The following is a 25259-nucleotide window of genomic DNA, read 5'->3' as shown; positions in this document are numbered from 1 at the left end:
CGCGGCATGTCATCACCACGGGACCGAGCGCGCCATCCCTGCGACTTACAGCGACCGGGGTGTGCATTAGCGCGGCATGGGGACGCGGAAATGGTGAAAGGACAAGTTACAACTTCATCTTTGGGGAACGCAATATAAGCCCCGCCCGCCGTCGCACCTGCCATGACCTAGCACACACCACCAAGCTCGCAACCTTTGCTCCTTTCCATCGTCGCACCCACCTGCAGTCGCTCATTACCCTTCGCCACACCCGCCACGGCCACCATGATACTGCGACTATCCACCCTAGCCCTCGGGCTGCTGTCCGCGGCACCGCTTACCTGCGCCCTCTCTGCGGCCGACATCCCCGCCGACATTCCCGTATCGCAGCTGATCAAGGACGCCAGCGTGAAGCTCGCCAGCGGAGACACGCAGGACGCCCTCACCTACTTCGACGTGGCCATTGCCCGCGACCCGCAAAACTACCTCACATTCTTCAGGCGCGGCGCTGCCTACCTTTCGCTGGGCCGCGCGCAGCAGGCACAGCATGATTTCGACAAGGTGCTGGAGCTGAAGCCAGGCTTCGAGGGAGCGCTGGTGCAGAGAGCCAAGATACGGGCACGCAAGGCCGACTGGGCTGCCGCGCGCAAGGACTACGAGGCCGCGGGCAAGACCGACGAGATCGCACAGCTAGACGAAGCCGAGGGCGCTGCCATGCTGGCGCAAGTGGCGGTGAACCAGGGCGACTGGGACGCATGCATACAACATGCCGGCACCGCCATCATGGTCGCTGGAACCGCCTACGACATCCGCAAGACCCGCGCCAGGTGTCGCTTTGAGAAGGGCGAGGTCGTCGAGGGCATCAGCGACCTGCAGCACCTGCTCCAGATCAACAAGGGCGACATCGAGCCCCACCTCCAGAGCTCCGCCATGGCCTTCTACTCCCTGGGCGAGACCGAGAAGGGCATCAAGCACATCGCGCAGTGTCTGCAGTCAGATCCAGACTCAAAAGTTTGCATGAAGCTGAGGAGACGCGAGAAGAACCTCGAGAAAACACTGAAGAAGGTCCGCTCATATTTTGAGAAGCGTCAATTCGCAACTGCCTCCAAACTCCTCATCGACAAAGGCGATGGCAGCCCCGGCCTCCTCAAGGAGGTCAAGCAAGACTTCCAAGAATACGTCGACGCCGGCTACATCTACAAGAACTCGCCCCAAGGCCTGTACCAAGACCTCGTCGAGATGACCTGCGAAGCCTACGTCGAAATGGGCAACACCAAGAAAGGCACGCCCTACTGCCACGAAGCGCTCCAACTCAACCCAGACTCCCTCTACGGCCTCATCCACAAGGGCCAAACCCAACTCGAAGCCGACGACTTCGAAGACGCCGTGCGCACCCTCGAACACGCCAAGGAACACCACCAACAACACCAAAAGATCCACGAACTCCTCTCCAAAGCCCAGACCCTCCTCAAACGCTCCAAAACCAAGGACTACTACAAAGTCCTCGGCCTCACCCGCGACGCCGGGCGAGCGCGAAATCAAGCGCGCCTACCGCAAAATGAGCAAAATGTACCACCCGGACAAGGCCTCGGCTATCAACATGACTCCCGAAGAGGCCCAGAAGAAAATGGCTAATATCAATGAGGCGTACGAGGTCCTTTCGGATCCGGAGCTCAAGGAGAGGTTCGATCGCGGAGATGATCCCAATAGCACTGAGCAGCAGCAGGGTAATCCGTTCCAGGGGAGTCCATTTGGAGGACAGCAGTTTATGTTCAGACAAGGTGGTGGAGGCGGGGGGTTCAAGTTTCAGCAGGGTGGATTTCCCGGTGGGTTTGGTGGGTTTTAACTTTTTATGTATCTTATGTGTATGCGATGGGATGGAGTTTGGAATACGAAAGGGAAGATGGGCATTTATTGGCGTTCCTTTTCTCGGGGTGCCTTTGTGCTTTTCAATGTGTTAGCTATCAAACTTGCTGTTCATCACTTGAATTGCTTCAAATTTTGCATGCATACCGTGAGTGTGGGTTCAAGATCCATTTCACTTCATGTTGACACGTTGATTTGTGTCTCTCATGCCATTTGCAGCTAGGTAGTGCACCCCGTATCCATGACGCCTTCACACTTCCTTGAAGCCACCGGTGTCTTTCAGACCGCCTAGGCTTTCCTGGACCGACCGCGCGACGCCTTCGTCTCCTTCGCAACCCGGCGAGCCCTCTTCTTCTCCGTATCATAGTATTTTGCCGGCCGAATGACTCCATCATACATCTCATCCCGCTCTTTCTGGGGCGCCGTCAACTTCTTCATGACCGCGACCGAGTACTCGTCCTCGTACTGATAGTCCGAGCCTTCGAGGTCGTAGTACCGTTTCATCGTCATCTTGACCATGAGGCGGCGTATAGGCGATGTCGGAGCAGATTTGTTGTAGAGCGACCGCATAACATGATCGTGTGGACGAATGCTGTCCTTCTCGCTGGTGGTGACCATGGTGTGTACAATTTTGTTATGAAACTTGATGTCGGATAGCAGTTCGCCGAGGCTGAAAAGGGCTGCCAAATCGTCCCAGGTCTGTCCCATAATCTTCCCGTTCTGGCTCATGTTTAGATACTCGGTGTAGACGGCGAAATACTTGGACTCAGTGTCAGAGAGCTTGATAATCTCGTCTGAGTTGGTGCCCTCGAACATGTCCTGAAAGTATTTGGATCTCTCGGTGAGAACTTCCTTGTCGACATGGAAGTTTTGATCGCCAACGATCACGGTCACTTTCTCGGTCTCTACGTCGTCCTGTGTCTCGTTGGAATCGGTAGCGGTCTTTGTCTTCTTAGTTTCTGTACTGTTCATTGGTTAGTTTCTTGACTCTCCTCGCAGTTTCATGGGCACTTACTTAGGCTCCGGAGACTCCATCTCGCTGACTGGGCGCTTCGAGGGTACAGCCATACTGCACTGCCTAAAGCCTTGTCAGTGCTCGGAAAATTTGTTTAGTCTGAGAGTAGGCCACCTACTTTGGTTGAGTTGAGGCTTGCGAGTTGATTGAGTAGCAGGATAGTGTTGGTGTAATGGAAGTAGGACCGCTGATAGATACTAATACAATTCTCTTCTGTACTTTACCTCGTATGTGGCTCTCATGGCTCATTTCTCACTTCTCATCTCTCGCTTCTCGCCTCTCACCTATGCTTACCGTGATTCAGGATCACACATAAATCATCCTTCACCTCGGGAGGTTTATAGCCAAGATTAGTCTGCACTTACGTATTTCCTCTGCGCGTCACAGTTTTGTCTTCATTATGCGTGCAGCTTATGCACAATACGGCCACGCTAGATTATCTCGAGGTTCTTGCATTGGGTGTCTCTGAGCTTTACTGCGTGCAGCATCTCAATGCGTGAGTGAGGTGTCTAATTCGGAACAGGGTCATGGTCGTGGGAAAAGCGAATGATGACCCGGCAAAGTTTAACATTCAGATGCTTGCGACTGTTTCCCAGTTTCAAGTAAAGAAGGAAACGCCAGGACAATAGTGCAGAACACCAGCCTTCTTCTGTCCGTCATGGGGGGGGGGGTGTGGGGGGTCAATCCTTGAGGCGCCTCTTCGGGCCGCCCCACAGCTTCCCCTGCCCCGTGCCCCACTTCGCTACCCGGTAGCCGCACACGTCAACAATCCCTGCGCGTCGCGTCTGCCTCGCTTTCACCATCACCAGTCTGACGACCAAACAGCATGTCTCTTGGTACTGGGACACAGCGATGTCATTTTCTGTCCACCTGCCCCGACCCCTTCGCCGCCGCCCCGTGAGACAGGCCCTGCTCCTTGCACTCGTCCTCCTTGCCTTATTCGACGCCAGCCAAATCCTCCACTACCAATCGAGTATCACAGCCGAAACCGCGCCCGCTCCTCGATCGTCTGAACGGATCTACATCGCTAGCATACACTGGAATAATGAGAAGATTCTGCGAAGCCATTGGAATGATGCCGTGGTAGAGCTGGCAAAAGAGCTTGGGAAGGAAAATGTGTTTGTCACGGTGTATGAGAGTGGGAGTTGGGATGAGACGAAGAGTGTGTTGAGTGAGCTGGATGATAAGCTTGAGGCGCATAACATCAGACGCAATATCACGTTGTCCAACACCACCCACGTGGACGAACTATCAATTGCGGAAGAGAAGAAGACTGCTGGGTGGCTAGACACGGCATCAGGAAAGATGCTACGGCGGATACCATACTTGTCTCGACTTCGCAATTGGTCGGTGGACCCTCTGCTCGAGCTTTCACGGCAAGGACAAAAGTTCGACAAGGTCCTGTTCCTGAATGACGTCGTCTTCTCAACACAGGACGTTCTTCGATTACTGAACACGAACAACGGAGACTATGCAGCTGCCTGTTCGCTAGACTTTAGCCGACCTCCGCAGTTTTACGATACGTTTGCCCTACAAGACACGGAAGGCCACCGGATGCTCATGCAGACATGGCCGTACTTTAGAGCTAAAGAGTCGCGTCAAGCAATGCTCGCGAGTTTTCCCACACCAGTAGCAAGTTGTTGGAATGGCATGGTTGTAATGCCCGCAGAACCTTTCGTCTCTGGCAAACTCCGGTTCCGGGGCATTCCAGACTCGCTCGCAGCCTTGCATCTGGAAGGATCAGAATGCTGCCTTATCCACGTCGACAATCCTCTGCACACGGCACAGAAGCGCACGTATGTGAATCCTCAAGTTCGAGTAGGCTATAGCGGGGAGGCATACGAGGCAGTTCATCCCCAGGCAATTCTTCGGTCGTTCTTCCGAACCTATGCAGCGGTATGGGAAAACCGCATCAGACGGTGGACGACATCGCCCCGCACAGCGGAGTGGAAAGTGCGGAGCCGACTTCATGCGTGGAGACGTAGGACAGAGGAGAAGGAAGCTGGAGAGGTTTGCATCGTCGATGAAATGCAAGTGCTGGCTGACAATGGTTGGGCACATGTTTGAGACAAAACAATGCTTTCACAGTCTACTCCGTCGATATGGCCTTAGCTTGGCATGCGAACAGGCAGCAATCCTCGAATTCAAGGCCAAGACCGCACTGATCAGTTGTCGAACATCTTCAGATGTCCAGGAGCCTACAAAGTACGCCTCGTACGTGCACGGGCCTTGTTGAGATGTCCGTGGTTGCTACTTCACATTAGGAGGCGGCTCAAGGCGACCAGGATAATGATCATTCAGCCACACACCCAAGTACAAATGGACAGTACCCAGCCACAAGTCCTCCAGATTTATTCAGGAGCTGCGCATCCCAGAAATAATTACCTTTGCCTTCCATCTCGAATCACACCCACAATTGCCTCTATGGAGACCCAAGTGTCTTCCCTCTACGGGCCCGGCGCGATCATCTGCTGGCTCTGCACCTCAGTTGCGGTCATTTTATCCTGGTCTCTCAATCGCTCGAGCCGAAGATACGATACGATAACGGGAGATTTTCTCGCATGCCTCTTGCTTCCCGTCATCGCCTTGAGCCATTTGCTATACGAGATATCTCACGCGACAAGATCGGACAACTGGACCGCAACCCCAACGATGGACGCCACATTCGCTATTTGCATGGACTTTGTGCCTTTCTCCTTCGTCCTATGCTGCCTGGCCTACCATAATGGCCATGTCCGGAGATTTCTTTTGACGGCCACGGCCACGTTAGCTTCTTCCATCATGGGTCTTGTTGGGTATAACGCAAACGGTCACAATTTCCCTCACTTTGATCATGAAAACGCTGCATTCCCGATGATCTTGAGCAGTTTTGTTATGGTTGGCAGCTGCGCCATGACCCTTGTGTGCGTGCTCATCTACCACGATTCTCGTTCTCAACGAAGTCGTGCTCGCTTGAGCATTGTTGTGGTCCTTGCTGCATGTGCTCTGTCTAATCTCGCTGGATTCTCTCGTTTCAGGCCGAAGTGCCCAGAAGGATCAGAATGTGAGGTTCAATGGGTTCCACATACCGGTTACTCCATTCGCGAAATCGACCAAGCTGTGGCACTAGGCATTGGCATTGCGACGCTTCTTCTCTCCATTTACGACATCCTCCGGGACATACGATTTTCCCCCAACGACGAATTCGAATTTTGGCGGAGCCGCTGCATCAAGAACATCGAGGCAGGCTATACCGAGATCGAAATCACGCGGTGGAGGAATGAATTGGACCGCATCGATACGCAAGCGAAGTGTCAACGTACGAGGGCTAGACATCGCGAGCGGGAGCTCAAGACTTGGAAAGAGCTGCCAAAGAATGTGATGAGAGAGATCGAAAATTACGAGGTGGCCAAACGCATGCCAGCCATTTTTGCGTCTTGAGCTTTTCACCAGACGCCAGCATCACTCGTCGTCTGTCACTGTAAGCACGAGAAAAACGCAGCCAGCTCGGAGAAGACCACATTTTTTCATTCGCACAAGGCTTGATGTATGCATACTGCTAGCGAATAGGCAGTAGCAATACGTAGACTTTCCGACTTGTGACGACATCGCTGGACAACTCCATCTGCTTATACCTTCAAGCCGCACCCGATAGTCGATTGGAAACCCGAGGCCTCCATCTTCCTACCCTCCGCTCACCCCTCCCTTCTCTCTTCCTCTTCGCTCCTCCTCACCCTTTTCCCCAGCATCAGCAGAGGCCAGCCAGCACGTTTGAACGAGGAAAGAAGAACAGTGCTTACAGAGCTATTCGCGCCACGGGCTGCAAATGCCTTTGCACTCCGCCTACAAGGTGTATTAGCATTGTCATACGTTACAAGTACTCTGCAAAGGGTACTTACCGGAGTGGACACAGTGCAACAACAATGGCCACCTCTGTTGTATCCTCGACACGCTTGACCTCCCTGAGCTTCGCAGGCTTGCGCGCGCGGCCGGAGGGGATTCTCTCCCAGCTGCAGCTTTCCATGGTAGCGTAGCCTAGAGCAGATGTAGCGAATACGATCGATAAAGCGATGGAAAGCTTTATAGTGAAAAGTGACTGAAGATTGTTTGAGTTCCAGTTGTAGAATTGTTGGAAATGAAAATGAGAAGTTGTGGACGTACTTTGTTTGGCTTTGTATAGAACTGAGAAAGAGGTTGCCCGTGTACTCGCTCTTGATGCTTGATCTTGAGAGAGGTCTTGAAGGGCCCTTCTCGGTAGTACTACTAATACATCGTCTTACTCGAAAGGCTTTTTACAGTATCACTACCATGACATCTTATTTGAATAACCCTTCACATTATCATCGCATGTTACTAGCTCCGGTGGGACACTTTGCATAGGCATAACCACAACGAGAGCACAACGCCTCTATCCTCCGTACAATCAAGCAGGAACTTCGTGTAGGATCAGGCCCTTCATCTCTCTCTCTCTCTCTCTTCTAAAGAGAGTCGCTTTCATTCTTTCCACTTCACATTGACGCCAAGCCATCCATGTTTTCGTCCCACCGCAGGTAGAACGTAGCTATGCATACTCCGAAAGTCTCCAAACAAGATCAACGCCAACATGGAGCCTTACTGGCTGACGTGCCTCCACCTGCACAGAGCTTAGCTACAATGGAACGGTACATGGCGGCGGTTCAAGCTTCTTAGTGCTGAGGTTTGTTATCTGAACTTTGAAATTCAGCCACTGCGGACTGGTCATCCCCACGGAGCATTTGGCGAAGCGGGCATAATTATGCGATACTACCTACATATGTACTGTACATCCGATAATGGTCTCCTCGGTTTCAGAAAGATCTGGCACGCACGGGGACTCGAGCGCGCATTATTGAGGAGCGTACGCTTCCGCGCTGCCGCCGATGCTCGAGAGAACATCACACTCTCTGCCCACTGCTCGTCTACCGGACGGTTGGTAGATGGTCTTGCATGCTCGCTATGGCGACCCGACACATCCGCTGCCTGCTCGAAGATGCATTGAGCAATCACTGGCTGTATCACCCACGGAGCTGAAGGTTTGACTGCACACCACAACACGAAAGCATCAAAAGTCATCACAAATCATCAAAAGCAAGACTTGCGGCCATACTAGAGCTTGTTTCAATATTACATGCTAGACTCTTAGCCACTCGTAACTGGTAGTACATGTGAGAAGAAACCCTGTCTAGCTAAGAAACAAACAGCCATAGGAAGATCATAACCCCATTAGTCGTGAACCATAGTGTAAGTATGTGTAGTTGAACCGCTCCAGCAATGCTAGCCGCGACAGGCGATGCACGAATATTCTAACGCCCTGCCGCAAGACCACGCAATTGGCACAGACCATCACAGATACCGGACTGCGCGCTCGAAAAGTGTATACCCAACTTTATGCAAAGTGGGCGAAAGCGAGAGCGACAACGATGGCTGCAATGGAGCTCTTTCCGGCACCGATGACCTGGCCCATGTTGACAGGGACCTCACTGTACGTAGGCTTGGGCGAGACAACAGTACCGTTCATGGTTCCAGAGGGATGCCCATATCTGATGAAGGAGTTAGTGTTGCAGTTAGATGATGGGATTGAATTGGAGGAGTATGACTTACCCAGAAGAGGGGTGACCGGAAATGCCGGTTGCTGTGCTGATGTCGGTAGCTTCAACGTTTGTATTGGTGTTGGAGTTGGTGACATTGGGCGCGCTGGACTCTGCTGGAACCGTGACGACCGAGGTCATTGTTTGATAGCTCGTGACTCTAACAGTGCTATCGATGGTGGAATCCGATGGGGTAGGAAGACCAGAGTTTCCGAACGTGGTCGACCTCAGGGTTGGGTGCGTGCCAGAGATGGTTGTGTACTCAGATGCGCTGCCCGAGGGCCCTGGTACAGGAGTGACGGCTGAGGCTGTGGTAGCGGGTACAGACGAGATGGAAACTGCGTCTGTATTGGAGCTTGAAGCGACACCCGAGCTGGCGGGACCAGAAGGCCAGTTGTATCCGGTCGAAGCCGATGCAGTTGGGAACGACACATGAGTAGCATCTGTGAAAGTGTTCGATGGAGTAGCTGAGCTGTCAACTGGGCTGGGAGAAGCATAGCCGCTGGATTTGCTGGATGATGCTCCAACTGGGAATGAAATGTGAGTAGCATCCGTGTATGTGTTCGAGGGGACTGCAGGGCTGCTAGTAGGGCTTGAGGCGTAAACAGAGGTGTGATCAGTGGCAGACGAGCTCAAATTGGTGACAACGCTCGGCTGAGGAGGCACAGCACCAGAAGGTGTTGCAGTCGGAGAGACGACGCTGACGGTGCGCTCGATTGACGAGCCAGAGATGATGCTGATCGAAAAGGCCGGAGCCGGGAGCGTTGGAGAGGCTGAAGAAGCCAGTGATGCAATTACGCAGCCCGAGATTGAGATTTGCGGAAGACCAGGTCCCAAGACAGGGCAGGGCCTGCCTGGAAGTTCGCTCACGGCGACGGTGCTGACGGGAGTGGAAGCGATGGGCAAGGCCGAGCTGCTAATTGGAACAGTGGAGGCTCCGACAGGTGGGATGACCGCACCAGGAGTCGAGCAGATGGTGGTAGTAGTGGCTACGACCGTGGTGGACGTGAGCAAGACCGTGGCACCAGCGGGACAGTCTGCGGGAACGGTGCACAGCGACGTATGGACGGAGGTTGAGGTGACGAGAATGACCTCAGTCGTGGTCGAGGCGATGTCACGTCGATCACCTGTTCCCATGTTAGAAGATTCGCCATCGAACGGAAGCAAAGATGCGGATGAAATGGCATCTTGCCGGTGAGAGCAGCGAGCAGGACTGAAGCAGCTTGAGACTGGATGTAATGCAATGTACTCACCGTTACGAAGGACCAGACGATTAGCTGCCGAGACAGCGCCTCCGAAAAGGGCAGCGAGCTGGAGGACCTTCATGATCGGAATCGTGCACCTGGTGGTGATGGAAAGGACTAAAGAGTGTACTTGGGGGTGGGGGCAAAGAAAGCAGAGGCAAGGCCAGTTGCTGGATGAGCGAGATTGTGGTAAACGAGTGTAGAAGGTTGGTGGGGAAGAGGAGGGTTTAAGAGTCGCACAAACTTTATGATCGGAGGGCAGGCGCCAAGCCTGGGTGCAAACGGGCAACAGCGAGAAGGCGCGCGCGAACAAACAAACACAGAGAGCTTGAGCACATTGTTATGAGCTATTGAGGTAGTCGAGGATTGAGACTACGTCATTGCGCGATTTGTTGAGCAGAGGCATACGCAAGCTGGAGAAGAGACAGTAGCACGTGAGTGCTCCTTCACCCTCGCGGTTCCACGATGGCATGTGCCGCAAGCCAGTCACGGTGGTAGTATAGGCACACAATCACCTCGATAGATTTAGATTACTGGGTACTTGCTTGAGACGGCTCAATAGGCAGATTGCATCTGCGCGACGGCACTGACGCTCTGTGTGGTCAAGGTGGTGACACAAGTACGCCTGCCACACGGTACATAAACACGCCTGCCGTTCTTTCCCACTGCTCGCTCGCTCTCCTTCACTTTCGACCCTGTTCGATAACGATCTGCTGTCTTCCAATCGCGTGTTATCTCGCGGGCGAAAGTTTTTCGCCGCCGCGCGTTTGCTCCTGCCATATAAACTGCCCACGCCGCACCTCCTCCGCCTCTTCTTCTCCACGACCCCAACCTCAACCACCTCATTCTCTGATTTACATCAATTGCAGCTCATCATCTTACACCAGCTCTACCTCATCCCCAAGCACCAAAGCACTTATCACCGCTATCATGCTCGGTTTCAAGAAGCTCCTCGCAATTGCTGCGCTCGTTGCTGCCGTCGTTGTCGCTGACAGTGAGCTCACCACTTTAATTCCCAATTGCGTAGGCTAATCTTCCTCCAGCTCCTGCCTCCTGCGCGGCTGCTGTCACCGTCACCGTCACCAACACGGTCACTGCTTGCGCTTCGCCTACCGGACCTGTCGCGCCTCCTCCAGTTTACTCTTCGCCTACTCCACCCGCTTCGTCCGTCGAGGTGCCGCCTTCTCCGCCTGCCTCATCAGCTGAGGTTCCGCCTCCTCCTCCCGCCTCGTCGGCTGAGGTCCCGCCTGCCCCTCCGGCTTCCTCGGGCGAGGTTCCTCCCCCGGCTTCGTCTGGTCCGGCTGAGTCTTCCGCCACTCCTCCCGCGAGCAGCGGTGTTGAGCCCTCCACTGGATCTATCACCACCCCAGGCCCCTCTACCACCGCCGCCATGAGCTCGCAGCCCGGCACTCCCACCCCTTCTGAGGTCTCGACCGCTGGTGGTGCCATCGCGACGCCACTCATCGGTCTGGGCTCGTTCGTGTTTGCCATGGCTGCCCTCGTCTAGGCGCTCACTCACTGTTCGGTGCCACGTTGTGGTCGATGTCGATAGGATAAGACCTGACATCATTTCCGTTTTGATGACATGTCGACACAGATGATACATCTCATGCAAGCTTCTGCATTTGTCGATTTTCTGGAGGATGGGTTTCATCATTGACGAACAGCTATTGCATGACTAGCATGTTACAGCTCTCCTCGATGCCTAATACAAAAAGTGACCCGGTCACGCTTTCTTGATACTCTTGCTGCTCATGGTTGTGATGTGTCCCTTCGCCTTAGCTGCCCGTGATCGTGACCCACTGCAGTATATTTGCCGCCGCTCCCTGCTCCCTGTCTCCCTCATCGGTAGACCTGTTTCACTTGTAACCTCCTCCTAGCTTCTTCACTTCCTCTTAATTGTCCCCACCTGCTGCGGTCCGTCAACCACCACCATACTCAGCGCCATACATGCCTAGTCCACCTACCAGGATCCCAAAACTCCTCCACCCCGCGTCCTCAACGACACGCAAGATGTACTCTTGCTGGGTGCATAGTGTGGCATAAGCAATAATGATGGTGATGAAGTACTGCAGTCGTCATGTTACAGTACCAGTTCCGTTCGAAGTGATTGCGTGCCATGGCGAATTCTGCTGTGCAACCAGGGAAGGTGTCCATGTAAACTGACGAGGTGATTCAAGAATTCACAAGAAACTATGTGAAACGAGCTTGCGTCACCAAGAGGGTATATCTAAGCGAGTATGCAAGAGTCGTATTCCAACCTCTCCTAGCCCTTCTTCCTTACGCTATGCCGAGCCATATACAAATCGCCACCATCCCCATCGGCAAAATACGCATGTACACTACAACCCCTCGCCCTCGACCTTTCAATCCGTTTCCCCTGTCTCAATACACCCACCTACTTCGCCCCAGTATTCCTCATCAACTCCTCAATCTCCCTCTGGAACTTCTCCATGTCATCCAGTATCCCCTTCGCATCCCCTAACTCCACCTCCTTGTCCGCTCCCTCCTTCACCACCCCGACCTCACCCACTGGCCTCAGAGAATGCTCACTTGCCACGCTCGTGCGCTTGTTATTCTCCAAACTCGTGCTCGTGCGTCGGCTCTCGCTGGGCGACAAGGGAATGGTCGGACGCTGGTGATCGAGACTCGAGCGGTTTGATTGGCGCCGACGAGGTGGTGGAGGTGGAGGAGGCATGTGCGCGCTCCCCGTGCTTTCGCTGGAGACGATGCGAGTGGATGAGATGGACGACGTGCGGCGGGCGGGCGATGCAGGCTCGGAGTCTAGTGTGCTGCGCCTCGAGGACGAAACGCCTTGTGTGGAACGGATTGATGCGGTGCGCTGGGGGAGCTCGGTGCTGGACGAGTTGGCGCTGGATGTGCTGGTGTCTTTGAGCCGAGCGCCGTGTCTTGAGCGCGGAGGTGGCGGTGGAGATTTTGCGACGGATAAAGGGTCCTTGATATTTGGAGTGGGACTGAGGAGAGGTGCTTCGATGGAGTGTTGGGATGTCATGGTGAGGGAGGAGTTGCTTCGCGATCGGTTCCCCGTTGTGGAAGAGCGCAGTTGACTCTGTCTGCGGGCTAGAGGGACGGGTGGAGGCGCTCTCTTTTGCGGCTTCGGTATCTCCGTTGTCAGCAACGAATCGCTGGAATGCTGCTTTAGCGGTGCTGGCCGCTGTTGTGAGGTGTCTTGCGAGCTGATGTGCTGCTGTTGAGGCGACACGACCGGAGTCGGCGGAAGTGGCTTGTTGTTGTCTGAACTGTCGTTCTGCTGTATGACAGAGGGTGCTGCAGGCTCAGAAGCAGAGAAGCTCTCGAAGGACACTGTCTGCGGCTGTCTCTGGGTGACAAGCTTGCCATGACGATGCTTTGGCGCCGGAGGTGGCTTCTTCTTTCCCTTCTTTGCTTCCGAAACCAGCCCCATGCTCTCGTCTTCGTCCGATTCTGCCATCTCGAATGACGTCCTCGGCGATTCGGCATGTGTGTGCTGTGATGATTCGAATAATGATTGCCGTGATATAGATGAGGTGTCTGTGCTGCTGCTCTCAAATTGTGCGCCGCCTGGTACACCACTCGCGGAGGCCATAGTTTGGCTGGGCTGTGTTGAAGGTCCGGGGCCCGGCTTGCCTGTCATGAGCAGGTTCTTAAAGCTTTCCACGTCCAACGAAGCCCTGTTGCCTAGAGCCGCTCTTTCCGCGGGAGTCTGTTCCTCGCCCGTGTCCCTCTCCTGCGGCTCCATCGATGCCAATGTCCTCGAAAATGGATTGGCCGGGACGCCGCTTGGAGATGTCGCGGACTGCAGCGCCTGGTATCCCCTACTTGGGCTTGCCCATGTGTCTGGTGCTGTCATATCTTGAACCCCGCTACTCTGCACGCCCGACTGCCCCACGAAGACGTCTGTATATGAAGCATGCGCCGATTGCGCAGCGAGCGAGGGGTTTACATACTCGCTCTGGTCCAGGCGCTGTGCGACAGGCGACCTCGGTGAATCGTCATAGCCATCGTCCGGATGCGGAGGGATGAAGGTGGTGTTTGATGTTATTCGGACATGTTTCTTTGTCTTTTGCGGCGGCGCACCGGTACCCTCGAGCCCTGTAACACGATTACTGCCTATTCATTCTTCGGGGTACGCATGAAGTTCAAGGCAGGTAAGGTAATACCGGAGCGACCACCGTCCTCAGACACACTGCTGTCGGCGGTGATAAAGGAAGTCTGCGGAACAGACGCGGGGTTGTGTGAAGGAGATGCGCGGAACGGGTTTCCGGATGACATGCTGCGAGTTAAGAGTAATGCATTGTTCTATGTACACGGAAGAAGCTTGGGTTGTTGCTGCTGATGCTGATGTCGGGGCGTTGGAGCATCAGCGCCGACATGCTGGGACGATCCGAAGGCACGAACGTCGTAGCACACCCCACGAACGCCGCAGTGCTTGGCCGGTACGCCCCTCATTTCCACCGTCACGTAAGTGGAGTAGGACCAAATGCATGACCCCTGTCTCATGTATGAAAAAACGTCGCGATAAGCGTTTTGTGGCTCACCAGATGATGATAAGGGCATCGTGCAGGTGAGCTATTCATTGAACGGTATATTGGGTATCTTCAAAAATGCCTATAGATGGACGCGATAATCACCATGGTAAGTACTGGCTTCAGTCGATGTACACATGCCATCCGTCCTCACGTCCAAACCACTTCCGCGCCAGATTCCCACCACTCTCCGTAGGCTGGCTGAACGCGACCTGTTCCTTCTCGACGGTCCATCCATACAAGAAGTCGGACCTTGCGCAGTCGAGCAGTCTTGAGGCGATACCTTGCTTGCGGCGCTGGTTCGAAGTCCATATCCGCGATATGCCTAGTAAAGCCGGTGTCGTTGCCGTGCTGATCGAGATAGATGAGCTCTTTGTCTCCATAGCGAGCTTACGAGTTTGGGCGGATGCATCGTCCTGAGCTAGCACAGTATAAGCCTCCCAGATCCGCTCTGCGAGACAAACCCCAATGCACTTATGGCCCCGGATGTAGAGGTATGTCTTGAAGCGATCGACTGGTGTTGGTCGCGAGCTATCCTTCCCCACATTGCCCGAGGCGCGTGTCTGACTCCACAACTCCTCATCCGATATTGGTACTGCCCCGAGCTCTGTGTTGACGACCTTCAGCACGTCGCTTGTCTTGTTGCGCAACGCAAGCGCATCTTTCCGTCCGATGGCTGCGATGAAGCTCCCATCGCCTCCACTCCAGACCTGATTGTTCCTCAGCCGATCCACTGTAGCCTTGGTAAAGTCCACTCCTCCCACGTTCATGGCATGGAACTTCCGATGTAGCGCTGCATCCTCGGCGTTTGAGGGTATATACTCCATGCCGCATGTCTTACAGGCCTTCCGCGACTCGCTTGCCAAGTCCAGCTGCATCTGCACCATGTGCTTCGGTTTCGTCTTCACTGGCAGTGCTGCTGGCGGACTTCGAGCGTCATTATCACTTCGTTCTGATAGTGGTTGTTTTGAGGTGGAGTGCTTTTTGGCTTGCTTCCTGAAGAGAGAGAAGACCGGTCGGCGCCTCTGGAGTGGTGGTGGGGAGCTGGTGGGTACGGGCGAAGATGGCGGACTAGACCGTGGTGCCTCGTCCGACCACACTGCAGGCGAGGTCTTCGGACTTGATGTCAGAGGTTCTGAGGAAACGGGTGGATGTTTACAGTCGTCTTCTTGGGTTCCAGTCAGGTGTGATATGGGGGAATCGGCTTTGGCTGCGTCTACTGCGCGTTCGACGCGTCTTCGCTTGATGGGCGGTTCTTCATCATAGAGCGAGCGCTTTTGTCGCGAATATGTTTTTGGAACCTTTCTGGTTGCTGTTAGTATTGCTACATCAGTGTCCATAGTGCTGCTTACTTTGATGGCACGGAAGCCATTGCTGTGGTGGTAGAGCCGGTAGATTTTCGGAGAGATGGCTGTGTTGCGCGAAATGCCCCACGCGACACGCGACTTAGCGCGTTGGCATAGCGCCATGCCCGACGTCACATCCCTGCCCAGCTCTAAGACAGTCGCAAAGTATGAGGAAATCGTTAGAGATCGATTCGGCCTTCGGACTTAGGATGCCACAGCGTAGGCAGACCTTGCGCCCTTTTCTCCTCAACGGCTCCTAGTCGGGAAGGTGCGTATGCAGTGTGGCTGATGACTCAGCGCTCCATTTCGTGATACATATAAGCACTTCGGGAGCGCAATTCACACGCACCCTCTGGACTCTGACAACACCTAAAAGTACGGAAAAGCTCAAATCCACTGCATTGCACAATATGGCAGGTCAGCCTACCAAGTCACCATTCACGGATGCGCAGATCAATGCCCCCATCCCAGCACCCATCTTCACCACAGCACGCCTGGGTGTTCGAACCTACCATCCCCAAGATGCGCCCTCCATGACCCGCGCAGGCAACAACCCTGCGATCTTAAAGTACATGACCAACTCTTTCCCCAATCCATACGACCTCATTGCAGCGAACGGCTGGATCAGCATGAACATAAACGAAACCCATCCTGCTCACTTTGGTATCTTCGAAAAATCAGCGCCTGATGTCCTGATTGGTAGTATTGGGCTCAACAAACTCAGTACAGACGTACATGCACACACTGCCGAAATCGGGTACTGGCTGGCTGAAAGCCACTGGAATAAAGGGATGATGTCGGAGGTCGTGGGAGGCTTCACCAAGTGGGCTTTCGAGTCCTTCGAAGGCAAAGATGGTCAGAGGATGAGGAAGCTGTACGGCGGAGTGTATAGTTGGAATCCAGGGAGTATGCGATGCTTTTTGAAGAATAGGTTTGCACCAGAAGGTGTGATGAAGGGCCAGGTTGAGAAGAATGGCCAGACATTGGACTTGCACTGGTTTGGTTTGACAAAGAAAGACTGGGAAGCCAGACAGTGATCTTGATCCCGAGGGCTTCTTGTTGATGAGACCGAAGTCTTATCAAGGCCCAGGGCGTGCTATGTAGGCTTGAAGGCGCATGAGGAGTATCGTAATCGGTACATTGTGTCTTGCTTGCTTCACCACCACACATCCAGCTCCTGTGTATTGGCTGCCTTCAATCAATTGCAGCGTCTTATCTTCCCCTAACAAATCTGCCAGACTATACACGGCGACCTTTGCCCCTCGCCAGGTTGTCGTGTGAAACTCTAGTTCGGGGAATCGGATTCGCGGCTGCAGACGTGGAACGAGTGGATCGCCATACCAAGAAGGCGGTGTATGAGTGACTTTGGGTGGAGCATGGGGGTCCAGCTTGTCAACGTAGCTCTTGGCGAAATACGACGACCACTTGTCCATCTCATCGTACGTGTCCTCGGCAAGATCCTGAGCATCGTCTGCTCGCGTGCGCAAGGATCGGAAAATCAGCACGCACGAGACATGGTCGATGCTCTCAATATCCTCGGTTCTGGGGCTAGCAACGGGTGCCAGGCGTCCCCTGAACCCAAAATTCCAGCTCAGCTTCTTTATAAGCTGTTTCTGCATAAGGTCCAAAATCAGATCCGGCAGATCCTCTCTCCAGACCAGTTTTTTCATGTTGTCGGAGCCCAGTTTCTCTGTCATGCGCGAGTAGGTGCCTCTCTGCCACTGCTTCTTCTTGCCCAAGTGTGTGGTCATCCAGTGGCTGCCAAGGAAACGATACGGTGGTCCAAGATGTTCCTTGTCTGTAGTGAGCGATACTGGGAGGAGCCATGGCTCGTTGGTCGTAGGGTGTGGGCGAGCATGTAACGATGTGAGGAATGCAACGGGGAGGGAGATCAGGGTCGCGCGGCATTGGCGAACTGGTGATGCCAATGCATGAGCTACACGACGTGAGCACTGATCTGCCGTGTACAGTCATTGTCATTGTCATTCACCATAGGGATTTGCTTGCAGCCTCTTCTGGAAAGGAGTGAACTCCGCGGCTTTAGGCTGAGCCTTGGTGTTTTCCCACCTTGACCTCTTGTCCAGTACTATGGGATCCAACAGAGGAGGGAGAGGCAGGTCTTTTGCGCTCTCATCTTTGCGCGAGCGTACAGTGTGGTGAACCTTGTCGCGTATGGGGCTGAGGTCTTCACCCGTCGCAATGCAAACGTGAGTGTACACAGAGCGACATTGCGCTGACAAGGCCTTGCCAGTGAGACCAGAGTGTGGTCCCAGGCGATATGCGCGTCGGCATAGCATCGGCGGGGGAGCAATGCGTGATGGTGTTGTGTAATGAATCGTGGAGTAGAATTGCTCAAGTCAAATCATCGGACCTCCGTCTTGGCAGAGAGCTACGGTGGACATCGTCTTCGAATCGCACAAGCGGCTTCCCCCACAACACACACAACATGGCAACAATATTACGGCGTGGCGCAAGGCCGTCAGTCTTTCAAAAGTGCATCAAGAATGGGAGCCGACCAATGTCGAACCGCTTCGGCTTCGGCGCGCCGTTCCCGTCACACCAAGAGCAGCGGCAGTCACCACAGGCCTTCAGCCCAATTCCATACGTGACAGAGTCAATGGTATGTTGTGCTTCCATATCTCATCACATGCATAATCTAACTTGATAGGGTGGAGGCTTCAAAACCTCGGATATCTTCTCGCGACTACTGCAGGAGCGTATCATTACCTTGAACGGAGAAGTCGAAGACTCCATGTCCGCTGTGGTCATTGCGCAACTGCTCTTCCTCGAAGCAGAGAACCCCGAAAAGCCAATCTCCATGTACATCAACTCGCCCGGTGGAAGTGTCAGCGCAGGGCTGGCAATATATGATACCATGAACTACATAAGAAGTCCGGTCAGCACGACATGTATGGGCATGGCCGCTTCCATGGGCTCATTGCTTCTTGCTGGGGGAGAGCCTGGTCAGCGGTATATTCTGCCGCACGCGAGGGTCATGATCCACCAACCAAGCGGTGGTTACCGTGGCAAAGCAAGCGACATTGCAGATCACGCGAAGGAGATCTTAAGGATACGGGATAGGCTGAACAGGATCTACCAGAACCATCTCACAAAGGAGCGGACATTAGAGGAAATTGAGAAGTACATGGAACGCGACTACTACATGGATGCAGAAGAGGCTGTGGAGTTTGGCATCGTGGACAAGATTATGGAGAAGAGGGTCGTACCGGGAAAGGACGAAGACAGCAACTAGGCACCAGCGCGAGTATACAACCAATGCCTGAGCGATCTTGGGAGCAATGCATGATGTCTGTAGTACGAGTAAGGAACCATTGTAGGACTGCACGAGGCATACGACTCAGGTGGCCCTTCATCCTGTATGATCCCGAGTCTAAAGCCGAAATACCCTCGTCGCTTTACACTTACACTTTACAATGATGGCGACAAACAGCCTCGTCATACGTTACGAGCCATGTTCGGACCCAATGGGGTTTCGGCAGCGGGGTCGGACGAATAGGAACTCGACATTTGTGAGCACTGGACTTATCTCATGCGACGACTGATCGCGTCTTACACAAGAACTTCGACTGCTGTCTGATACGCTACCACTGATGTTACACAGGCGACAAACAGCAGATCATCCTTGGAATTGACAGGAAAGTCGCTGAAACGATAGGCCTCACTTGAAGTCCCCTTTCTCTACTATCCTCATATTCCCTCTATATCTCGAAATATAAGTCAAGGTGAAGGCAAGTCGATCGCACTTGCACGTGAACGCACGCGGCACTAGCGCGGTATGCACTCACCTGCTTCCTACCTAGGTACTGTTACGTGCCTGCCACTTTCTCCTCCCCTCACTACACTACGACCACACTATCGCAACGTCGCTACCACGATAGTGTCGCTGCAAGCGCTTCATATCCGCCATGGATATCTTCATCACCAACGTACGTCCCTCGGTCGCACAATTATCCAGTCACCATTTGCTAGACGCTAATGATTTATTTAGGTGCCACCCCGAGTCAACCGTGTTGAGCTCAGGATGTTTTTGAAAGACAAGCTACAGGCACATGACATATTGGCTTTCGACGTCTTCAAGAAGGTCGGCGAGAATTGGGCAACCGTCACTGTCGCCCATGAGAAGAATGGTAGGAGCTTCATCAAACGACACGGATTTCGCGGTCCTGAAACACTGAAGTTCAAGTCTGCGCCCCTCGGTGTCAAAGCCAGTAACCGGAAAGGCCAACCTGAGCCGCTAAAAGTGCTTTCGCTACAAGAGAAGGAGTCTACCATGAAGGCAAAGCACATACGTCAACTTCCTACTGCGCGACATGACGGGTCCCCAAGTTCAATCTTCCCAATTCATTGTTTAATGACCGGAGTCTGGGGCTACGATCACTTAGGCAAATTGATTTTCGACCAGAAGCTCAAGGATACACGTGCAGGCTCTGTCATTTTCGGCAAGTATGCATTAATGATTTATCTCAAGAACGCGGCCCACACCGAAGATGACTGGCATTGTCGGATTGACATTCCATACGCCATCCTGGAACACACTCTCCCATCCGTCGACAATGGTACAAGGGGTTCGATTACCCTTACTTTGAAGGCGCCACCAAAGATCTATAAGATCTTGGACACAGAAGACCTGCATCTCTATACTGGCCAGTTGGCTCCACAAGTCGAGGTCAGCCTCGGTCAGCTCATGAGAGATTTGAAACTAGACACCGCGAGTCGCAGGCCAAAGCCGCCTAAGTTGGAACGACTATGTCGTCTCCACCGCCAGTCTGACAAGAACACGGCCTTATGCATGGTCTACAAACTCCAATTCCCGGATCGGCATTCAGTACGTCAAGCATGGACTTTCTTAAAAAGCTTCTCTGTGCCCGAGCTACACTGTTGGAAGACTATGGTGCCCCATGTGCCTACCAAAACCATCGAGGGCGACTTCAACGATCTTGTGAATCGTGTATCAAAGGAGGAACTAGCATATGCCGTACAGTTCCAGATGTTTGCGCTTGTCTTCGAAGGCACCATCACCCCCAGGAAGATGACTGAGATGTTGCCCTCGATAGTATCGATGGCTGATATTTACGGTCCATTAGTAACGGCTTCCGCTGTCAGATTACTTCAAAGCAAGGTTCCTACCCCTGGGCCGCATGTGGGATCAAGCGATTTCCAGATTACCACGCTTCGTGACTTGTTGGCGCAGGGCATCAAAATGAGCCAGGACACGGAGCACTATGTAGCGAGCAACAAGCGGGGACAGCAAGACCATGTCGTCTTGACTCACAAGGCTACGATCACACCAACTGGTACATACTGCCCTTGTGCAAGGTTCTCTTGATATATGGATCGCCTCAGTGCTGGTCAGTCAGGTTCATCGTGGAACATAGTACTAACACGTCTGCTCTCAGGTATCTTCCTCCGAGGTCCAGACGCGGACACGTCGAATCGGATCCTGCGCAAGTACTCACAATATACCGACTACTTCATGCGCGTTTCATTTACAGATGAAGATGGCGTGTCAGTATTCCATGATCCGAAAGCTTCGCAACATGAGGTATACGAACGGTTTCGAAAGATTCTTCGAGAAGGCATCCATGTAGCAGGTCGGCACTTCGAATTCCTAGGATTTTCGCATGCCTCGCTGCGGTGCCATCAAGTCTGGTTCATGGCCTCTTTCATATTCAAAGGTTTGCCAATTTGTGCAAGGGACGTGATTCAAAATCTGGGTGACTTCAATGGATTTACCTGCAGTGCAAGATGCGCTGCTCGTATCGGACAAGCATTCTCCGACACGATCTTTGCTGTCCAAATCCCCAGTACCGCTACTATTCTGGAGACGAAGGAAGACATCACGAGGAACAACAGAGTGTTCTCAGATGGATGTGGAACGATGTCACTCGAGTTGTTCCAACTGCTGTGGCGTAAACTTAATCCTCAACAACGTCGGAAACGCCCAACAGTGCTACAGATCCGGTGCCGCGGCGCCAAAGGAGTCCTATCGCTTGATAGCTCTTTGGTTGGCGAGGAGCTACACATCCGCAAAAGCATGACGAAGTTCATTGCTGGATCAGAGTGGAGAGACCTAGAGATTTGCAGCGCTGCTTACAGGCCACTGCGAGTGTACTTGAATCACCAGTTCATTAAGATCCTGGAAGACTTGGGGGTTCCTCCGCAGAACTTCATCAAAGTTCAGAACGAAGCTCGAAAACAGCTCGAGCTGATCGTCAAGCATCCGCTAAATGCAGCTGACTTCCTACGTAAGTTAATCTTAGATACCTCTCTATCTGTCTGCGCAGACACAAGACTAACATCAGGACAGGCTACTCTCACTCAGCTGATCACGCCAAGATCCCGAGGTTGTTTGAACTAATGCACTACGCTGGACTGTCATTCCAAACTGATCAGTTCCTATGTGAAATCGTCGAAGTTGCCGCCATGTCAAGTATTCGTGACTTGAAGTATCGGGCTCGGATTCCCGTAGAGAGTGGTCATCTCCTCTACGGCATCATGGACGAGACCAACACGCTCAAAGAAGGCGAGGTGTATGTCGCTACGGAAGACGAGACTCCTAGTGGGCGGCGGGAAAAGAACATCCTTATCGGGGATCGCGTCGTAGTGACTCGAGCCCCGGCGCTGCATCCTGGAGATGTACAGCTCGTCTCCGCCGTCAACGTTCCTGACGGCTCGCCACTCAGATCGCTACACAATTGTATCGTCTTCTCACAGCAGGGAGCTCGTGATCTCCCTTCGCAGCTCAGTGGTGGTGATCTTGATGGAGATTTGTTCCACGTCATCTGGGATCCTCTACTGATTCCCAAGTACACGGTACCAGCGGCAGACTACGCTGCTGCTGCCCCCTTTAATCTCGGTAGACCTGTTGAGGTCAACGACATAGTCGATTTCTTCATCGGGTTCATGCAGAACGACAAGCTGGGTCAGATTTCTAATATGCACAAGATCAGGGCGGATAAAAGGGAGAATGGAACGTTTGATAGCGATTGCATCCTACTGGCAAAGCTAGCTTCTGACGCTGTTGACTTCAGTAAATCCGGTGTCCCAGCCAAAACCTCCGATATTCCACGCGACATAGACATAATCCGCCCAGACTTCATGGCCCCAGGTCACAACTTCGTCATCAATGACCTCGGCAGCACCGAGCTTCAAGATCTAGAGATAGAAGACATTGAGGACCCAGACAGCCTCAGCATCCTCGACCACGACATGTCGCGAGTGCGCTACTACCGCAGCAAAAAGGCTCTTGGCCACCTCTACCGAGCCATCGACGAGCGCGAATTCTTCGACCACATGAAATCCGACTTCGCCGCGATGCAGTCCTCCACGCCGGGCTTGTCCCTCATGCAAAAGCTCGAGCAATACATCGACCGCGAAACCCATCTCGTCCAATGGGCGCACCACACCACTTTCGCCGAGGAACTCCGCGAATACTACGAGTTCAACATGATCGACATCATGGACACGATGCGCGTGCACCGCAGAAGCCCCCTCACTGAGCTTGAAGTGTTCAGCGGTAATATCCTGGGCAAGAAGGAGCGCGCATCCACGCGGTTTATCCGTCAGGCCAACGAGGACGTGCAGGAGCGGTTTAACCGCGACGTTTCGGGTATTGTGAGTGACATTGTCCGTGGCGATGGGGAGGGTGACGCAGAGGCGCTGCCAAGGGCGATTGCGTGCTTTAAGGTGGCACTGCAGACGGAGGGCTGGGAAAACCAAGTTCTGATCAAGAGCTGGAAGTACGTCGCTGCTTCGGTGTGCTTGGAGCAGTTGTGGAAGTTTCAGGGCGGGAGTTTGAGGCCGCTTTGACGTGGGCATGGGTGACGGAAAGGGTGTGGCTATATGGCGTTTGCAGAGCTTGAGCTGCACGTGGGATATATGGCTGAAGGGCCTTCGGCGCATAGCTAGTAATTGCTCGCATGCTGTGATTAACCTTACCTTGAATGGCGATCCGTATGACTCTGAACCTCGCTCTCACATATCACACCGAACATTACATAGCGTCGATGAAGCATAGTCCAGACTAGCAGCAAAACGATTTTCTGCACCTCTTTCCGGCCAGTATGGGCAATCCGGTAGTTGCTATTGGACTTCTCTCTTCCAACTCCAATGAGAGATACTCGTATTCGAAGAGAAATGACTGCACAAGATTCCCTCAAGTGCTACATCGATCATCGGGAACTTCTTCACTTTTGCCCAATCAAGCAAATCGAGCTGAAAGCTATCAAGTTGATCAACGACTACGCAAGATGGCACTGAAGAATAGCTTGAAGATGTTGCTAGAATCATAAGATTGTAGTTCTTGTTTTCATTTGTGCATTTCAATTAGCATACGTAGCTTAGCATAACTCATTTCATATGCTGACATTAGATCGATGTAATCCCCATGCTCAACCATTTGTCTAGGTTCAGCAGCTAGACATGCCAATTAATCCCACGGATTTATACAAGTTCGTACATTGTGCCGATGGGATGAGGGTGATTGGGGGGAGTGTTGGAGGGGTAAAAAGGCATCGATGATTATGTGCGTTACAGACTTGGCGAGGTTGCGAGGTGCTATTGGAGTGGACTTCTGGGAAGCAACTACTCCAGCGCATAGCCGCATGTGTTTTCCGGCAGCTCCGTCGATATTTTCATACTGTTCACACCACCCATAAAGATTCGTGGGGCCAACGAGAAACCTGAGCTGACAGCGGGGTCTCAGCCTTATGTCTTACCATTTTCGAAGAAATCAACTTTACTTGTCCAGATGATAGCTTTACCTACTAAGTCTGATCACGGTGCTTGTTTTTGGATATTGCTATGATTTCGTTGATCCTTCATGTCTCTATCGGTGCCTTGCAAAAGATATGCACCCCCCTAGAACTTCTATAATGACAAAAGTCTATGATAAATAATGATGTAACAGGAGAGCGGTGATGTACTTGATGATATCATATTGCGGGCAGCAATCTTAGAGGTTAGAATTATCTAGTTCGCTCTAAAAGTAACACCTATTAACGGCTATCTAGACCCTCTTAGACTATCACGAAGATCTAAGCTAATAGGAGTATACGGAGGTGTCTCTACGCTCTATTCAGTCAGGCTGAGGGGGGTGCACATCTTTTGCAAACGATAATATTCTGATTGCTTACCGCGATGAGTGTTGATAATTCGCCTGCTGCTAGGAATCTGTATGCCTTACTACGTACGAGGGACCCAAAGAGCCTTGTAGGAAGGATGGCTCTTGCACTGATAGTAAGTAATGCACCTCCATGTTTGTACTCATCTCGCGCGGGTGGCAACATTGACGTAGCTTGTGCAGTCAGGTAATCCGAGGAGTCAGCGTCGGCTTAAAATGGCTACCCATATCATTGTACATGATCCACTTTTATGTTGCAGAGACATACGGTCGCCAAATTATCAGTACAGTTACCTGCCACCCAGATATATCCGTATATTGGTTCTACAGCCTGGTGCACGCTACGAGCCGTTTCGAGGACATTTCGTCATCACCCCGATCCATAATGCAGTCTAATATGAGGCTCTTTCATACACTTGGGGTGATCCAGTGCAAGCCGGCCAGGTCCTTATCAATGGTGAAGCTTTGCCGGTAGCCGAAAATCTTGCCAACGCGCTTGAATATTTGCGTATGCTACAAGGACCACATGATCTCAGGATTTGGATCGACCAGATAT

General features: G+C 52.9%; 12 protein-coding genes across 12 annotated transcripts; 6 read left to right on the top strand and 6 right to left on the bottom strand.

The window, feature by feature from the left end:
• Positions 1 to 194: 194 nt before the first annotated feature.
• On the top strand, positions 195 to 1825 carry SNOG_15795 (hypothetical protein; the record flags this gene model as incomplete). Its single annotated transcript, XM_001805881.1, has 2 exons — positions 195 to 1365; positions 1481 to 1825. Exons 1-2 carry the CDS (start codon positions 265 to 267, stop codon positions 1823 to 1825), a joined length of 1446 nt encoding a protein of 481 aa, XP_001805933.1. The 5' UTR covers positions 195 to 264.
• A 308-nt stretch (positions 1826 to 2133) lies between these two features.
• On the bottom strand, positions 2134 to 2913 carry SNOG_15794 (hypothetical protein; the record flags this gene model as incomplete). Its single annotated transcript, XM_001805880.1, has 2 exons — positions 2134 to 2809; positions 2861 to 2913. The coding sequence occupies 2 exons, from the start codon at positions 2911 to 2913 to the stop codon at positions 2134 to 2136; spliced, it is 729 nt and encodes a 242-aa protein (XP_001805932.1).
• Positions 2914 to 3712: 799 nt separating this feature from the next.
• Positions 3713 to 5198, top strand: SNOG_15793 (hypothetical protein; the record flags this gene model as incomplete). Its single annotated transcript, XM_001805879.1, has 1 exon — positions 3713 to 5198. One exon carries the CDS (start codon positions 3713 to 3715, stop codon positions 4925 to 4927), a length of 1215 nt encoding a protein of 404 aa, XP_001805931.1. The 3' UTR covers positions 4928 to 5198.
• A 1336-nt stretch (positions 5199 to 6534) lies between these two features.
• On the bottom strand, positions 6535 to 6863 carry SNOG_15792 (hypothetical protein; the record flags this gene model as incomplete). Its single annotated transcript, XM_001805878.1, has 2 exons — positions 6535 to 6682; positions 6739 to 6863. The coding sequence occupies 2 exons, from the start codon at positions 6861 to 6863 to the stop codon at positions 6535 to 6537; spliced, it is 273 nt and encodes a 90-aa protein (XP_001805930.1).
• Positions 6864 to 8243: 1380 nt separating this feature from the next.
• On the bottom strand, positions 8244 to 9771 carry SNOG_15791 (hypothetical protein; the record flags this gene model as incomplete). Its single annotated transcript, XM_001805877.1, has 2 exons — positions 8244 to 8397; positions 8459 to 9771. The coding sequence occupies 2 exons, from the start codon at positions 9769 to 9771 to the stop codon at positions 8244 to 8246; spliced, it is 1467 nt and encodes a 488-aa protein (XP_001805929.1).
• An 848-nt stretch (positions 9772 to 10619) lies between these two features.
• Positions 10620 to 11196, top strand: SNOG_15790 (hypothetical protein; the record flags this gene model as incomplete). Its single annotated transcript, XM_001805876.1, has 2 exons — positions 10620 to 10710; positions 10733 to 11196. 2 exons carry the CDS (start codon positions 10620 to 10622, stop codon positions 11194 to 11196), a joined length of 555 nt encoding a protein of 184 aa, XP_001805928.1.
• An 891-nt stretch (positions 11197 to 12087) lies between these two features.
• Positions 12088 to 13140, bottom strand: SNOG_15789 (hypothetical protein; the record flags this gene model as incomplete). The annotated part of the gene is made up of 1 exon (XM_001805875.1): positions 12088 to 13140. The coding sequence occupies one exon, from the start codon at positions 13138 to 13140 to the stop codon at positions 12088 to 12090; it is 1053 nt and encodes a 350-aa protein (XP_001805927.1).
• A 1197-nt stretch (positions 13141 to 14337) lies between these two features.
• Positions 14338 to 15684, bottom strand: SNOG_15788 (hypothetical protein; the record flags this gene model as incomplete). The annotated part of the gene is made up of 2 exons (XM_001805874.1): positions 14338 to 15240; positions 15568 to 15684. The coding sequence occupies 2 exons, from the start codon at positions 15682 to 15684 to the stop codon at positions 14338 to 14340; spliced, it is 1020 nt and encodes a 339-aa protein (XP_001805926.1).
• Positions 15685 to 15971: 287 nt separating this feature from the next.
• On the top strand, positions 15972 to 16598 carry SNOG_15787 (hypothetical protein; the record flags this gene model as incomplete). The annotated part of the gene is made up of 1 exon (XM_001805873.1): positions 15972 to 16598. One exon carries the CDS (start codon positions 15972 to 15974, stop codon positions 16596 to 16598), a length of 627 nt encoding a protein of 208 aa, XP_001805925.1.
• A 248-nt stretch (positions 16599 to 16846) lies between these two features.
• On the bottom strand, positions 16847 to 17858 carry SNOG_15786 (hypothetical protein; the record flags this gene model as incomplete). The annotated part of the gene is made up of 3 exons (XM_001805872.1): positions 16847 to 16871; positions 16903 to 17476; positions 17552 to 17858. The coding sequence occupies 3 exons, from the start codon at positions 17856 to 17858 to the stop codon at positions 16847 to 16849; spliced, it is 906 nt and encodes a 301-aa protein (XP_001805924.1).
• Positions 17859 to 18079: 221 nt separating this feature from the next.
• Positions 18080 to 18814, top strand: SNOG_15785 (hypothetical protein; the record flags this gene model as incomplete). Its single annotated transcript, XM_001805871.1, has 2 exons — positions 18080 to 18181; positions 18230 to 18814. The coding sequence occupies 2 exons, from the start codon at positions 18080 to 18082 to the stop codon at positions 18812 to 18814; spliced, it is 687 nt and encodes a 228-aa protein (XP_001805923.1).
• Positions 18815 to 19487: 673 nt separating this feature from the next.
• On the top strand, positions 19488 to 23391 carry SNOG_15784 (hypothetical protein; the record flags this gene model as incomplete). The annotated part of the gene is made up of 4 exons (XM_001805870.1): positions 19488 to 19508; positions 19571 to 20876; positions 20979 to 21831; positions 21867 to 23391. 4 exons carry the CDS (start codon positions 19488 to 19490, stop codon positions 23389 to 23391), a joined length of 3705 nt encoding a protein of 1234 aa, XP_001805922.1.
• Between the last annotated feature and the right edge of the window lie 1868 nt (positions 23392 to 25259).

This window comes from Parastagonospora nodorum, assembly GCF_000146915.1.
Source record: "Parastagonospora nodorum SN15 chromosome Unknown scaffold_40, whole genome shotgun sequence".
NCBI classification, from domain to species: domain Eukaryota; kingdom Fungi; phylum Ascomycota; class Dothideomycetes; order Pleosporales; family Phaeosphaeriaceae; genus Parastagonospora; species Parastagonospora nodorum.
Note: the sequence above shows the minus strand (reverse complement) of the source record. Positions and strands in the feature narration are given on the sequence as shown.